The 17,043-nt window shown below is 41.9% G+C and overlaps 1 protein-coding gene across 1 annotated transcript in view; it reads left to right on the top strand.

Annotated features, from left to right (window-relative positions):
* Positions 1–895: 895 nt before the first annotated feature.
* LOC144519922 (eukaryotic translation initiation factor 3 subunit H) overlaps positions 896–17,043 on the top strand; it is a 67,137-nt gene continuing 50,989 nt past the window's right edge. Inside the window, exons 1-2 of the mRNA XM_078253452.1 lie at positions 896–1,031; positions 13,001–13,157. Coding sequence (XP_078109578.1) covers positions 930–1,031; positions 13,001–13,157 — 259 coding nt within the window. The 5' untranslated portion in view covers positions 896–929. The remainder of the gene's footprint in view (positions 1,032–13,000; positions 13,158–17,043) is intronic.

The following is a 17,043-nucleotide window of genomic DNA, read 5'->3' as shown; positions in this document are numbered from 1 at the left end:
CTGGATTTTTGTTTTGTTTATATAGCTTTTAAATTCACCTTTTTACTTGATGACAGACCTGTAATTTAAAGCAATCACCTTTTCATTGCAGGTCTTACGGGAGAGGATTAGGGCCACGTGAAAAATGTATTTGAGTTCTGAGTTTATTCTGATTTTAATCTCAGAATTCTGACACTTTTTTTCTAATAATAAAGAAAAAGTCAGAATTCTGACTTTTAATTTAAGAACTCAATACGTTTTTTCACATGTGGCCCTAATCCTCTTCCGTACAGGTGTTATTTTAATGAGGCCAACATTGGTAATAATGGATGCCAGTATTTTATAGAAAACACTTGTTATATACTTTTCTGTGGTGGTGGTGATAGTAGTAGTAGTCGAGGTTTACTATTAATTCAGTAGGAGCCCAGTGGGGGAATGGTCTTTATTTTGTATCTTTAAGCAATATTACAGGAGGTTGTTATGTTGGGTATCTTCTATGTGTTCCTGTGGTTTGTGATTTATTTTCACTAATACAAATGTCTCAAAAACAACTGGAATGTTGACATGGAAATGGGAGTAATATTGTAGTGATGAGCATGGTGTGCTTAAACGGCTCTGGGTGTGCTATGCTGATTTCAGCATGTTCTAAATGTCTGACCAATCGGATTGCCTGGCCGGATCTACTTGTTGTATTATATGAGATGTATTATATATCTCTCGTATTACTATGCCAATTGATTAATTAATCAATATAATCTCCCTACCCACCAAACAGTTTGAGTTGTTGCAATCCACTTGTCGCAGCCTTCTTATATACTATGGTCGCAGCTAAAGGGGGAACTTAACGCGTAGCCCTTGTTTTTATGCGGACAGGAAAACGGACGCATCTTTACCGGAAACGTCCGTCAACGAACACTTTCCTCCCTTTTTCCGCGTGCGGCGTTTTGAAGATGGCTTCACGTAAAGAGTCTGGTACAGCAACAAGCGCCGTGATGGCTTCTACAGGCGGCACTTTGGACTCTCCTGTCAAACAGATCCAAATCGAGGGACTGGTAAGTGTTACTACGGTGCTGTGTAGCTAGCTTCGTATTGAATTCCGGTGGCGATCGGCAGAGAAACTGGTTCCAAAGTGCTGCCAGAGGAGGATGCTAGCAGCTAAGTGTGAGCATCATCATGGCGGACACAATGTGTGTAACGTTACTGTTTAGTCCCATAGCTGATGCCTGTAGTAGCTACATATTGCGTTATTTAAACAAATACATTACTAACAAACGGATCATATTTGTTGTTTACAACCTCCCAACCGGCTAATAATAGGCTAGCAGTGGTTGTATTTTAGCTAAATTAGCTGGTGTTAAGCTAGCTTTTGGGACGCTAAAGAGGCGTTTCATTTTAAAACCAGGACCTCCCTGCTCGTCTGTATTAAAGGTCCTATGACATGCTGCTTTTTGGATGCTTTTATATAGGCCTTAGTGGTCCCCTAATACTGTATCTGAAGTCTCTTTTATATAGGCCTTAGTGGTACCCTAATACTGTATCTGAAGTCTCTTTCCTGAAATTCAGCCTTGGTGCAGAATTACAGCCACTAGAGCCAGCCCCAGTGAGCTTTCCTTAGGATGTGCCATTTCTGTGTCTGTAGCTTTAAATGTTGTTGAGGAGGAGAGGGGGGGGGCAAGGTGGGGGTGTGGCCTTGACCAACTGCCATGCTTCGCTTGTTTGCAAGCCATGATGTCTCTCTCTTTCTCATGGGTGGGCAAAGCAGAGAAAGGGGAGGTAACCTTTCCCCTTATGATGTCATAAAGGGAAGATTCCAGATTGGCCCATCTGAGCTTTCATTTTCTCAAAGGCAGAGCAGGATACCCAGGGCTCGGTTTACACCTATCGCCATTTCTAGCCACTGGGGGACCATAGGCAGGCTGGGGGAACTCATATTAATGTTAAAAAACCTCATAAAGTGAAATTTTCATGCCATGGGACCTTTTAAGGGAGCACCATAGATTAACGATGCTTCCGCAAGCGTTATATACCACAAAAGAAAAATGTTAATAGGAGGCATTTGTTAGCCGTGCTCATAATCGGAAGCATTAACGCTATGTTTCTTGACATTAGGCTACAGTCACTAAACTGTGGTAACCATAGTAATGTTTTTAATTCAGTAACGTTAACAGTTATAAATGTAATATTTGCCCTGCCAAAGGGTCGATGTGCCTTCTTTGAAACACAATCTATTAAGTTTGAGTTAAGCCTTTCGACTAATTCTTGATTTAAAATATTCTGAAAGTGTTACTTTTTTGGTCCGTACTGAAACACTGATTTGATTAACATTTAAAGGGTTAGAATAAAATAATGCAAATAACTAGGGCTGTCAATCGATTAAAAAAAACTAATCTAATTAATTACGTACTCTGTGATTAATTAATCTAAATTAATCACATACATAATTTTTTCCCAGTGCCTTAACGGTGCCTGAACCGATACTTTTTAAGAAAGTAAAAAAAAGAAGGGTACTAAACAACAGTCAGCGACATTAAAGAACGGCTTGTTTATTGCTAAGGCCATATGGTCAAAATTAAATGATTTAATAATAATGTTATAACAATAACGAACGACAAAACGACAAAAACGACCACCAGATAGGAAAAGGGCATTAACAATAACTTTGAATGCCCCATGAGGCTGTAGGTTACCAGTTTCATTGAACGCACCGTCTGTGTGTTTCTGACAACGGCGGCTGCAGATTGTTACATCCCGGTGTTGAATCCTCTACAGTGAAACACAGTCACACTTTACACCGTTTAGCGTTAGCTGTCAGCATTTTAACCATTGTGTTTAATCCAGCTACTAGCTAGCGGTAGGCTAACGTTAGCTGCTGTTGAGTATAGTGTCACATGCAGCGGGGTTTGTGTTTCCTGTAACGTCTGTTTCAGAGCAGCAGAGAGAAGCGCAGACATATCAGTGGCACCAGATTTTCGTCTGTATTCAAACGTCAATATGGAATGGATTAATCTGCATTAATTTTTTATTATTATTATTTTGACAGCCCTAGTAGATACAAACATTTTCAGTATTTAGCATCCCACAGTTTTGGAACCACTGATATAGAAGATTACATAGGACCTAACAAAGGACAGGAACGCATTGTGCTTCATTACTGCATCACTTTTCTAGGGCTGGATCCGAATATCCTTTCGTTGGGTAGGTATTCGATATTCAGTGTTGGGATTCGAATATTGAGGTTTTTTTTTAAACGTGCATGAAGGCTGAAATTCACTTTGGCGTTTTGTAGGGATTAAGCTGCTAGCTAAATGTCCGCTACAAGCAAGCTCGAGTATAGTGTTAACTAGCGTCACATGCAGCGATGTTTCTGTTGCCTGTCTGTTTCAGAGCATCCGAGAGAAGCACAGACATATCGGTGGCACTGAAATGAGGCGCCAAAATCCGCGTTGCTATTCGGTCCGGTAGATACCGGTCGTTAAGGCACCGGTGCCATATTAGCACCGGATTTCGGTACCCAACCCTATTCAGGAAGAAGATGTAAATGTTCCAATCAATGATCCAGGCAGCGCATTCTCGTCTCCCTCCTTCATTTTACAGTCGAATGGTGGCTAGAACGGCTCCGGGTCAAACTTCAATATGGAATGGATTAATCTGCGTTATATTATTTTTTTATTTTGACAGCCCTACAAATAACGATAAATAGCAGAGATCCCACTTGGAAAGAGTTATTTGTCAGGTTGTTGGTCAATTTTGCCCTCTGTTTATATTAAACAAGGTTTGATTCTTATTTCCCCCACCAGCTCACATTTCATGTTTTCAAACTACAGACAACTGACAATTTTGCTGATATGGCACTCCTCTGGTTTAGTCAAATTATTATATAAAACATTATTGCGAAAGATGTTATCTTTCAGCCTATTTTTGGCAGTTGGGAACAAACACATGCGTGAGACATTTGTTTCTGGATTTGTGGTTTTTGAACAATTTTAATGGCTTGTTGCTTTTCTGTTATTACCCATTTTTAACAGATCTTGTGTTTTACTTTTAAACTGATTGTTGCTTCTATGTGTTCCTAATCTCTGACCAGTGATCTCTAACAAGTACATTGTAATACATCTTGAATTGAACTCCACACAGCCTACACATTGTAGTACCTCAGTATAAACAGCAGAGGACAAACTTGCTTCACTGCCATGCACTGATGCTGTCCCTTCTCCTGCCCTACGCTGCACTGGACACAAAGCAGCCTATTTGCCTGGTGTGCCTGAACGCAGTAGCAGGACGTAAACCTGCCAGCTGCTTCCTTCCTTTTATCTTGCTCATTAAAGCTGCCCTAGAGTCTCGGGCCCTAATTTAAAATCTAAATATTTCACCTCAATGTGTATTATTTAGACCTCCTAATGAGATTTTCGTAATTCATTTTCTCAGCCTTATCAACCAAACATTTTTAATCGCAGCAGTTAAATTAAAAACAGTCGCGAGCCGTTTAGTGTGTGGCCTCATTTGGATTCAGACTGTTGAAGGAAAGGTGTCTATTGCGGGCAGAGTTATGAAAGACGTTTCACCTGAATGCGTTGATATGCAGCAGTTGCTGCTGTGTTGCGTCATGACCCGACTGTCGGAGGTTTAGCTGGAGGGTTTCCCACAGACAGCATCACCACTGCTGTCTGGTAGTGTTGGGTTGTTTCCTTGCTTTTGAAGAGCTTTCAGTGGCTGCTGTTGCCACCAGTATGGAGTGCTGCACAGCGACGGGTTCCATTAAACACCCACTGAGATCACACAACTGCCTGTGTGTTTGAAAAAGGCTTTGTTCATTTATTCTGATGTATGATTTACGTCAGACGCTGGTCATAGTCCTGTACCATGAATAAAGGAACAGGTGTAGCACCTTTTTTACACAACATTTTGGGATTGTGATTTGAAAGTTCTGGGGAAAGGCAGATAATATAGTATGTGTAAATTATTTTCATTTTAACATTTCTTTTAGCAGTGGCCACTTGCCACCGGTCCTTATGCCTGGGCTCATCAGGAATAGGCCTGCACAAGGCCTGACGCTCAATTTTCATTTCCCTTCAGTACTCCGTCTGGGTTTGCAGTATATTCTTGGGTTTTCTCCGGTCAAATATTTGTAGGTCCAATCAGCGAACAGAGGAACTGCCTGAGAACGATGACGTTGAGGACGTGCACTAGAAAGATGCGAGCGAAGCCACTCGGTCCGTTGTGGCAGCAACGCTGCAGAATATCCCAAAGTTAAAGCCCGAGCAAGAACAATCTTTGCTGAGTTGTGTTGGTGGCCATGATGTTGTGGCCCTCCTCCCCACGGGGTTCGGGAAAAGTTAGATTTTCCAGCTCGCTCCGTTAGTGGTGAAGGAGTTGGCTAAGGCTAACGCTAGCGATGCTAATGCTAAATATAAGCCCATAGTTGTTGTCGGTCTCCCCTCTTGTTGCACATGCGCATGACATACGTCACGACCAAACGTTAGCGATTGGCTATGGCAGATCCAATAGTTTTAAACTTCAACAGAGTACCCGCCTTCAAAGAAGTTAACACTTGTCAATGGAGAGAGGCCAGACTCTCTGTACAAATGAAATGTACCAGAGTCTGGTAGGACCAGGCTATGTATCAGGGCCATATTTAGTTCAATGTGTTATGTCTCTATTTCTGGTAGCCTACTGTACTTCAATGGCCAGTATGTACTTTCTTTTCTTTATTCATTGAAGCCTCTATGTTTACAGGCTTGTGGTGACGCGCAATGTGCTATAGGTGCCCAAAAATATATATGTTTGGTACTGTCAGTTTGTTTTGTCATGGTTCATGTGTGCAATAAACATAAGAAAATAAATCGTGGCAGAGAATCGTGATATCAATTCTAAGCTTAAAAAAATCGTGATTCATATTTTTCCCCCGAATCGTCCAGGCCTTATCAGGAAGGTGTTCACACTGAATAATGTGACACAGATCAGCTGTAACACACACAGACACCAGAGATTACTTACTACCCAGTGTAGAGACATACTGTATGCTCCTATCTGTCCAGTACAGTTACAAACTACTGTGTGGTTCTATCACTGCTTAGTACATAATCTACAGTTTAGGTTTACTTGGTATTTTTAAGTTGTAATCCTTAAGATTTCAGTCCTGGTTGTTTTGGTGAAACCCAAGGATACTTCATTAGACCCTCATTGAGCAGCTTCTTTAAGAACCTACCACAGAAAAGCAACTGAGTGTTTACAGCACGGCCAAACAAACTTGTAAGTCAGTCAGAAATCATTGCAGCCGCAATCTGATTTCATGCTGGGCACTGCTCCACACAACAATGGGTAAAGTTGTCTACCTTGCGTTTTCTTCTTTTTCAATTACTCCCTTGAAAATGTTAAAAATGATCTGCAGATGGAATAAGAACACTGAACGGGACCATTTTCTTTCTTTTTCCCCCCCTTGTGTTTACTGTGACCACTTCACAATAATAGCCACTCACATTTTCTCCAGTTGAATGCTTTGAATGTGAAGCAGCAGCCGTATGAAATGTTGGGTTTACATTAGCAGCAACTTATACATACATACATCTGATACGCATTAGGAGAGTGAACAGTAAACTGTGGGGCTGTTATCAATAAGATACAATTTAAAAACTATAACAATGGATTACATGCGGTGTTGTTTCCTGTGAATCCCTTGAGCACTTGAAGGCAATTTGAATCCAGCGTGGGAATGGCAGACTTCCACTTACCATAAAAACTAATATAAAGAGAAATGGAATTGAAATGGAATGACGTGCAGCAAAGGGCTGCAGGTCGGAATCAAACCCGCAGCCGCTGTGTCGAGGACTGAGCCTCAGCCAAAGATCATCGTCCCCTCTGTAACACATCAATTGATGCATACCTAATCAACCTTTTAATATTTGCTGCTACTATGAACATTTATTTTACTACGTATACAGAGCATCTTTGGCACAAAAATGTATTTTGCGACGTATTAAGTTCTATCTTATCTCCTCTCATTATCAAGGTTGTGAACATCATTAAGGCCACTCAAAACCGTTTCTGTCCTCTCAGCCTACAGATTTCAGCGGAATATTTAGCGTCAGTCATTTTCTTCAAAAGATGAACGTTAAGGGATTTGAATGTATTCAGATTTTAGTAAGCTGTTTGAATACTGTAATCAGATTCAATCAAATGCTATTAATCTTTAACTGCAACAGCTTACAAGAATTAGCAGCCTCTATTCTGTTTGAGAAGTGTAGGGCTGTACCGAATACCATTTTTTTTTTTGAGCTTCGAAGGTTGGGTGCTTTTCAACAGCGAATATTCAAAGCAGCGGTGGCAGCGGCGGAGGAAACCAACATTTCCGACCGCACCTGAAGGCAGCTTTATTTCATGGAGAAAAAGAGAGAAAAGAGACGAAGCTAGGACACAGTCATCCCGGGCAGTTCAATGCTTGTGTTTAGTTTTTTTGCCTTCATAGTGTTAAAAACTTTTTTTGGAGCAGTGATGGAGGTTGTGATGTTTCCTGTTACTGTAAACGTTACGAGACTCGCACGCCGCGATACGGACTGACGAGTCTGGTAGCCGGTTAACGTTATCTGATTGTCCACCGCAGGGTGACGTTGGGTTGCTTTTATCCAGAAGGTGAATCGGACTCAACGTTTTGTCGCAGGAATTCAAAACAAACAGAAAGACCTGCGTTTTTGCCGGAGTTTATGCACAGCTGTACTATCTTTACCTTGTCGCCTGAAACGACACCAGGCTGCTACAGTATAACCATTCAGACCTCTACACACATCAGACTGCTTGCTTGTAGCGGACATTTAGCTAGCAGCTTAATCCCTACAAAACGCCAAAGTGAATTTCAGCCTTCATGCACGTTTAAAAAAAAAAAAAAAAAAAACTCAATATTCGAATCCCAACACTGAATATCGAATACCTACCCAACGAAAGGATATTCGGATCCAGCCCTAGAAAAGTGATGCAGTAATGAAGCACAATGCGTTCCTGTCCTTTGTTAGGTCCTATGTAATCTTCTATATCAGTGGTTCCAAAACTGTGGGATGCTAAATACTGAAAATGTTTGTATCTGCTAGGGCTGTCAAAATAATAATAATAAAAAAATTAATGCAGATTAATCCATTCCATATTGACGTTTGAATACAGACGAAAATCTGGTGCCACTGATATGTCTGCGCTTCTCTCTGCTGCTCTGAAACAGACGTTACAGGAAACACAAACCCCGCTGCATGTGACACTATACTCAACAGCAGCTAACGTTAGCCTACCGCTAGCTAGTAGCTGGATTAAACACGGTTAAAATGCTGACAGCTAACGCTAAACGGTGTAAAGTTTGACTGTGTTTTACTGTAGAGGATTCAACACCGGGATGTAACAATCTGCAGCTGCCGTCGGAGAAACAACACAGACGGTGCGTTCAATGAAACTGGTAAACTACAGTCTCGTGGTGCATTTGAAGTTATTGTAAATGTCCTTTTTCTATCTGGTTGTTGTTTTTGTCGTTCCACAGCAATTTACTAGTGAAATAAGTTATTGTTATACATTATTAAATCATTTAATTTTGACCAAATGGCCATAGCAATAAACAAGCCGTTCTTGAATGTCACCAACTGTTGTTTAGTACCCTTTTTTTATTTTTTATTACTTTCTTAAAAAGTATCGGTTCAGGCACCGTTAATTATGTATGCGATTAATTTCGATTAATTAATCACAGAGTATGTAATTAATTAGATTAAAATTTGTAATCGATTGACAGCCCTAGTATCTACAGAAGGGGGGCCCCATTCGACAAAGTTTGGGAACCACTGTCCTGTATATTGACATTTCTTAGTAATCTTAGTTAAATCAGCCTGGCCCTGCGTTGTGTGCACACTGACTGTTTTAATGTTAAAAGAAATGAAATAAGGTTATTTCTCAAAAACAGTATATTACAGCCCACGTGTAGAGTTGGTCTACACATCAGTGGAGCTAAAAGAAAACTCATCACAGGATCGTCTTTCTTCCTGTACCATAACTTGAGTCCCGTTGTGGCAGGAATATGAGCTCTTTTGTGTGAGGTGAGAGAGAAGATTTATGATAAGAATTAAAGGCGGCCAACGTGGGATTTGGACTGCAATTGATTTTGCACAAATCAATTTTAAGCTTGTTGATTTATAACACGCTGTGCACATATCAATCTTGGGCCTCTTCACATTGTTTTTTTGTGTGTGTGTGTGTGTGTGTGTGTGTGTGTGTGTATGTGTCTGTTTTTTCCAGGCTTTGCATACAATACCTGATGGCATTTACTTGGGACCAGGAAGCCAACACAACAAATTCAGTGAAACCCTGGTCCTGTCTTTTATTGCAGATGCCTCTTCACTTCCCCTCTTGTAGGGATTTCTGTAGATTCAGAAGTTTTTTTAAAGCTCTGCTTGAATTTAGCCTTATTTATTTGACCTTCCTCGAGTTGTTTTTGGCCAATTGTCCATCCCTTACCCCCTCCTTTTCCAGACGGACACTATCTAAGGGTGGGATGAACAGATTGCCAAGAGTTAGATAGCTAGAAAGCATTCTGTATCTGTGCTATCTGCGCTCACTGATGGAGGAAGACGAGAAAAGCTATTTGCTGTCAGAAAAAGGAGGCAGGCTCAAAGAGGCAGGGGGCTTTGTAAAAGCAGCCAGTGATGCTGATTCTGAGTCTTCCACTGGAGCCATCTTCTCCCTATCTCTCTCTCTCTCTCTCTCCCCCTCCCCCTCCTGACCTATTCTTCAGACCTTCCTCCCCTCTCAGTCAGAAAAGACAGGCAGGCAGGGAATGAGATTTGTTTTTCTTCCCACTCCACCCCATATCTCCTCTTCTCCCACCCCTAGCTCTTTTACTTGTTGCATGACAGGTCCAGCACACTATTGAAATAAATCATCTCCCAAGACAGATGAATGCGTGTGTATGCATGTGTGTGCGTGAGCCAGTGAGACAAGTAAGGGCTCCCTCATGGTGATGATGTGTGTTTTGTTGTGAGCACGGCCCCAGGACTACCACCCTGCTTCTGCGAGCATGTGTGTGTGTATGTGTGTATTATTAATGCCTCTGGCTGTGACCTGCCCACACTGTTATCAGCGTGATTTATGCTCTCCCCCTCCAAACTCTGCTTTCAGCTTTGTGTCCTTTTCTTGTACATTAAGACACTTTGCCTTTTTCTCTACTCTTTGCTATGTCTGTTTTCTGTTTTTGCTGGTCAAATCGTGTGTGTGTGTGGGTGGGTGGGGGTGGGGGTGGTTGTGAGAGAGCCCTACTGTCCTTGGTGTCAGTGATGCAGCATTAGAGCTTAAACCAGCTCCTCAATCATTTGGAGGCTTGTCCTATTGGCCCATTTTTATCTGGCATTAAATATTAAACGCATACGATGATGCATGGACACCCTGTCCAGATGAGGCACGGCGATGTGGGATATCAGACGATAAGTCCAAATATACCCTCCCGCGGTACGGGGGTAGCATTTTTCTTAAAATTTCACTAAACTCAGGTTTTTATTCTTTATGTGTGCCGCCTCTGCTCTCTCCAGTGTAGATTGCTACGCTGTGCTGAATACTAACTGACCTTTTGTATACACTCTAGATCGTGATGAACTGGTGTTAGAGCTTGCAGGTGGTGCTTACCACTCAACTTACCACTAAACCCCTGCCTGAGTAACCTGCACCAGAATACCCTCTTAACAGATTTTTTGTGGTTTTATATAAGAGCTTAGTGACCAGTGAAGAGTGCAGAATGGTGGCTGATTTATTATGCAATTTAAATCAATGTAAGGGGTGTTGTTGATGTGGTAGGTTTTCTGAAAAACTAACCGTTTAATCCTCACTTTTTGTGTAAGGACATGTAATTACCATAATGTTGCAGCCATTGTGTGTAACATTTTCCGTGTGTATGTATGTATGTATGTATATATGTGTGTGTGTGTGTGTGTGTGTATATATATATATATATATATATATATATATATATATATATATATATATATATATATATATATATATATATATGAGGACGCCTTCTCAAAGCTTTAGGCCTCAGTGGACGATTCCCTTGGCAGCAGTTGACTGACATCTGAGGGCCGGTGTTGCTAGGAGACACTCTGTCATTCCTGGCGCGCCATTGACAGGAGCACATCATAGCCCAGTGGCCCATGACCGTTGAAACAAAATGCCCACAGTAATGCAGTGATTTAAGACATCTGTCCGTTAGGGTTAACAACATTTAGGAGGGCCTGTTCACTTTGTACTCCAAGCCAGGCTAAGTAGCGCCTAAATACTATCGGTATTATCGATAAATCAGCCAGGTCAGTATATCTTATTGCAGATGTATCAAATCTGTGAATGTGGGCCGATAAATAACAAGAAATTACAGTACGGAAATGGCAAACCAGATTTGAGGTAATTAAGAAACCGTCACCTTTCAGCTAAGGGTGGAACGGTACACAGAAGTCACGGTTCGGTTCAGACATCTCGGTTTGGTTCGGTACAATGGAGGGAAAAGCAAAACATAAATGCAGAAAGCAATTTTTTTTATTGTGCATGTCTCAGGCTGTCCACTGAGCTAGCTGTAACAGCTTGAAGTGTATAAAGATGTAAACCGTAAATAATAAGTAGGCATCATCTCCAGACTCCATCTGTAACTTGTAAACAAAATAAGACAGTTCAGTTACTAGTGTGATATGGGAGACAAGCACTGCTCTTATATGTGAATGCACAGAGCAGGGATGTTAAAAGAGCAGCTTCGGTTACACAGAGCAGTTGACGAGTTTTGGTGTTAGCTTCACACGCTAACGGCGAAGCTAATAGCTAATGGCGGAGCTAACAGCTAATAGCGGAGCTAACGGCTAATGGCGGAGCTAACAGCTTATAGCGGAGCTAAGAGCTAACGGCGGAGTTAACAGCTAATACCGGAGCAAACGGGCCTGGAGGCCATTTGTGGTTGTACATCACTAGTCTGTGAGCAAAATGTTTGCCACCAGATACTGAGAAACTCTTTACACGTTTGTGATACCGCAGAAAGTATTTCACAGTCAGAAGGCATCTTCTGTACCGCATAGTATGTAAGAAAGATGAAGCCTCCCACTGCACAAAATAAAATAAAAATAGTAATCACTTGTACTCCCACCTAACTATTCATATTTTGATTCTCCAATATGTTGTGGTAATATTTACCATGGCCTGAAGTCACTGTTAGGCTGTGTAATGAGTTGAGGAAAGTAAACTCATGATGAAAATATATTTGTGATTAAAAATTGTCCTTATTGAATTCAGTCACATATCCCCGCATATGTTTTTTTTTAATCAAGTTCTAAATGAACATTATTATCTTTTATGTTTTTATACATTAGAAAATAAAGTGTTACGGCACACTGAAAGAAAAGCCATATCTGTTTCCCATTGTTATTAATGTAATACAGTAGTTTAATGTATATGTACTGTGCTAAAACACAACGTGTAAAGGAACAGAGAAAGGAACACCGCTAATCTTGTAATAAAAAAAAAACAAAAAAAAACCCATCTCAACCAAACTAACCCCAACACAAACTGGTGAGCACAAATCAACATGACGAGCAATTATATTGAATAACATAAATCAAAGGATGATAAAATACAATAACGAGCTAATGTATTTATCGTGCCTATTGTTTTTGCATTCTGTGGCAGAATGGTAAAACAATAGGCACAATAAATAAATTAGCCCCGGTTCAGAAAATGAAATCATTTTTCAGAAACTGTCATTTAAAAGCGTGTAAAGTCTCCTTTCCTCCCTCTCTAGCTCTATTCTGGTGTGGTCAGGCTACAAAATCAGCACCAACAACCCGCCAAATGCTGGTAAAATATGCAAGTAGCTGGTAGATTTGCTTTACTCACCAGCACAAAAAAAAACAATGGTCATCCATTGAGCAGCTAGTAAAATGTGAACATTCACTAGCCATTTGGCCAGTGAACAAAAAAGTAAATATGGCACACTGTTGATACTTCAATGATGGTGCTCTTTCTGTTTTCACAGGTGGTGCTAAAGATTATCAAGCACTACCAGGAAGAGGGCCAGGGCAGTGAGGTGGTTCAGGGCGTCCTGCTGGGCCTGGTAGTCGAGGACCGGCTGGAGATCACCAACTGCTTCCCCTTCCCCCAGCACACCGAGGATGATGCAGACTTTGATGAAGGTAAACGAGCGCAGTGTTCTCTTTCGGCTGGAAAAATGCACCCACACGCACAAAATAACATCACAACTGTGGAAGGAGTACCTGTGGTGATGGGGGTCTACGATGCCTGGTAAATTTAGGACATCGTAATTAGGGGTGGTACGTTTCACAAAACCCACGGTTCGGTTCGTATCACGGTTTTAGGGTCACAGTTTTCTGTACGGTTCTTGTTTTTTTTTTTTTTTTTTTAAATCTTTAACACTCCAGAAATATACTTTAGCATATGATATATAGCTTAATTATCCACAATGTAGGATACAGTATTAAATAATTCTGTAGTTATATCATGTAATCATGCACAAACTGAATTTGACTTGACTTTAAGCACATTATTGGGACCATCTCTGAGGAAAGCTAGGTGAGATTTTGATACAGCAAGAGGGAAGACATTGATGATTTCAACATGCTTTTTTCATTTATTTGGCAGAAAAAGGAGAATGTGTATTGCCGTCTAAAAAATATGTATTGCTAAAAGAAAAAGAGAGGAACTCTTAAACCGCTGTCTTTTGAATAAGTCAGAATACGTTAAATCTAAAAACAGTTTACATTGTTAGTTAATTTCCTATTCTGGCCTGGGTCATACGGTTTGATAAAGTACTTAATTGGACTTATCATTGCACTTACAATAACGAGCGTAGCTGTCAGGTCCTCCAGTATACATCTCATCTCCTTTTTTTCCTGCATCCACCGTGTGTGTGTGTGTGTGTGTGTGTGTGTGTGTGTTTGTGTGTGTGTGTGTGTGTGTGTGTGTGTGTGTGTGTGTGTGTGTGTGTGTGTGTGTGTGTGTGTGTGTGTGTGTGTGTGTGTGTGTGTGTGTGTGTGTGTGTGTGTGTGTGTGTGTGTGTGTGTGTGTGTGTGCACACACGTCAGTCGCGGGGAGAACTGAGCAGCCCCGTCCACTGCAGAGACCCGACAGGATCTAAACTGCAGCCGCTTCAGCGACTTTAGAGTGAAAAAACTTTACAGTACATTGATGTTAAAATGTATACAGGTTGGCAGGACGGTCTGAAATGTTTTGCATGGTCTTTAGCTGTACGTTTTGTTGGCAACTTGTCCACACCTCTTCTTTCGTGTGAAAGGGAAGCACACTGTCTGAGGTCACGTACGGGCACGAGGCTACATTGCGCATGCGTCGAACCGTGCGGCACACACACGCTCCGAACCGAGACAAGCGGACCGAGCGGTTCGGATGTTTTTTCATGAACCGTACCACCCCTAATCGTAATATCTGAATGCTTCAGACACATACAGGCTTTGGTCTTGGCTTGTTCTTAAATTATAAAAAACAAAAGATTGCTTTTTAGTAATTAAAATTTGACTGAATGCCATGATGGAATTGGGAGGTTATTTATCAGCACGGAGTACCTGAGTTCACATACCACATGGCCCTGAAAATACAGTATTAGTTGGAACCATTCTATGTAAAAATGTGTGGAAATTTTGTAGTTGGTTGGCTAGTTAGTTCATTTGACTATGTCCTTGACGGGTAAGCTGAAAATATAATTTCCGTCAAACTAATTAATTAAAAAAGCGATACAATTGCAAACAGAAGCAACTGGTCCTTGAATTCTACCAGAAATTGTCCTTTAAAATACAGCACAAATGTGGCAAAGAAAGATTTCCTCCAACCCCCAAACCAAATGTTTGACAGGAGGCAATATAGTGCCAACTTGTGTGTTAGTTCACAAAATACATTTTTGAGATACGTTCTTAGCCCATTATGGTGCCACAAACCTTAAAGACAAGGGATGCCCTCCCGAAACCCGATTCAGAGTATTTTTAAGGTCCAGAGTTATCGGTTCTGCTATCGGTACTTGAGAAATTAGGGAGTGGGATTTCCATAGAGGGAAACAAGATTATAAAGAAATTAAAGTCTCTCTCTCTCTCTCTCTCTCTCTCTCTCTCTCTCTCTCTCTCTCTCTCTCTTGTTGCCTGTCTTTGCGCGTCTTTGCGTGTCTTTACAGAACAATCGCGTGTTTATTAAGCTAGTGTCTACCTTCCACTCCAAGCACTCCTGCAGTTAATCTCCATTAGGGCTGTTGGTACGAATACAGAAAGTTGAATATACAGTAATTCTGAAATGCTGAAATCACTATTCAAATGTGACTTTTTTATAAATATTTTGGCTAAGGTTAGCTAATCTCCCTCTTCTCGCCTTGGCCTACCACATGTGTCACTCATGTCACGTCTTATAAACATTAAGTTAGCGGGAGTGAGAAACACAAGGCGTTGTGATGTCTAGCTAAGCATTGGGGTCTAAGCTAACGTTACGTACCGAGTAACGTTAGTACAGGTGGGAGTGAGGGGCTGCGGCTGGAAATTAGAAGGGCGGGAAATAGTTTTAACATGACTTTAAAATCGACATCCACCGAGCCAAAGTGCTTATGTTAACATTAGTTAGCTAGCTCATTCTTGTTTCCTAACTGTATCACGAGTTATAGGAGCTTAGCTGGGAGCTTCATGGAGACAGCTTAAGTTTATGTTAGCTGCCCTACAGCTGTCAGAGTTAGCTTCAACTTCATATATTACAAAGCTGTATTCTCAGTAACGTGACAATCTGCAAGAAACGGGTTGCTTATAAATCACTAAAATAGTAGTGACAGCCCCGTTTGGCTAGGCTAGTTATTAACGCTGTTAGTATCAGAGCTAACACTATTGTTACTTATCTAGCTAGTTTATGACAAATCGTTTCGGCTGCGCTTTCTAACATGATGTCATTGTGCTAACCGAGCACCGTTTGCCTTTACAACAGAGCCGCTTCACTACACTTGTTAGATAATGTTTCATTACAGAGTTCTCTGTTGATTTATGTTTGTCGCTGTTGTGTGTGTGCTCATAGTGTGAAATGAATGTAAACAAAGTTGTGTGCAATGCACCATGACGTAGGTCCACTTCAAGGCCAGGCTGATGTTAGAAGTCTCTCTAGTGGACAGAATGTGTAACAACAACCACGTGCTTAGTGGCATTGACAATGCATAAGCCTGAGAAGTGTCCATCCATCCATCTTCGTCCGCTTATCCGGTATCGGGTCGCAGGGATAGCAGCTCCAGCAGGGGACCCCAAACTTCTCTTTCCCGAGCCACATTAACCAGCTCCGACTGGGGGATCCCGAGGCGTTCCCAGGCCAGGTTGGAGATATAATCCCTCCACCTAGTCCTGGGTCTTCCCCGAGGCCTCCTCCCAGCTGGACGTGCCTAGAACACCTCCCTAGGGAGGCGCCCAGGGGGCATCCTTACCAGATGCCCGAACCACCTCAACTGGCTCCTTTTAACGCGAAGGAGCAGCGTCTCTACTCCGAGCTCCTCACGGATGCCTGAGCTTCTCATCCTATCTCTAAGGGAGACGCCAGCCATCCTCCTGAGGAAACCCATTTCGGCCGCTTGTACCCTGGATCTTGTTCTTTCGGTCATGACCCAGGCTTCATGACCATAGGTGAGGGTAGGAACGAAAACTGACCGGTAGATAGAGAGCTTTGCCTTCTGGCTCAGCTCTCTTTTCGTCACAACGGTGCGATAAATTGAATGTAATACCGCACCTGCTGCGCTGATTCTCCGACCAATCTCCCGCTCCATTGTCCCCTCACTCGCGAACAAGACCCCAAGGTACTTGAACTCCTTCACTTGGGGTAAGGACTCATTCCCTACCTGGAGAAGGCACTCCATCGATTTCCTGCTGAGAACCATGGCCTCCGATTTAGAGGTGCTGATCCTCATCCCAGCCGCTTCACACTCGGCTGCGAACCGATCCAGTGAGTGCTGAAGGTCACAGGCCGATGATGACCACATCATCTGCAAAAAGCAGCGATGAGATCCCCAGCCCACCGAACTGCAACCCCTCTCCACCCCGA

This window comes from Sander vitreus, chromosome 6, assembly GCF_031162955.1.
Source record: "Sander vitreus isolate 19-12246 chromosome 6, sanVit1, whole genome shotgun sequence".
Taxonomy (NCBI): Eukaryota; Metazoa; Chordata; class Actinopteri; order Perciformes; family Percidae; genus Sander; species Sander vitreus.
This window is presented reverse-complemented; position numbering and strand designations above follow the sequence as displayed.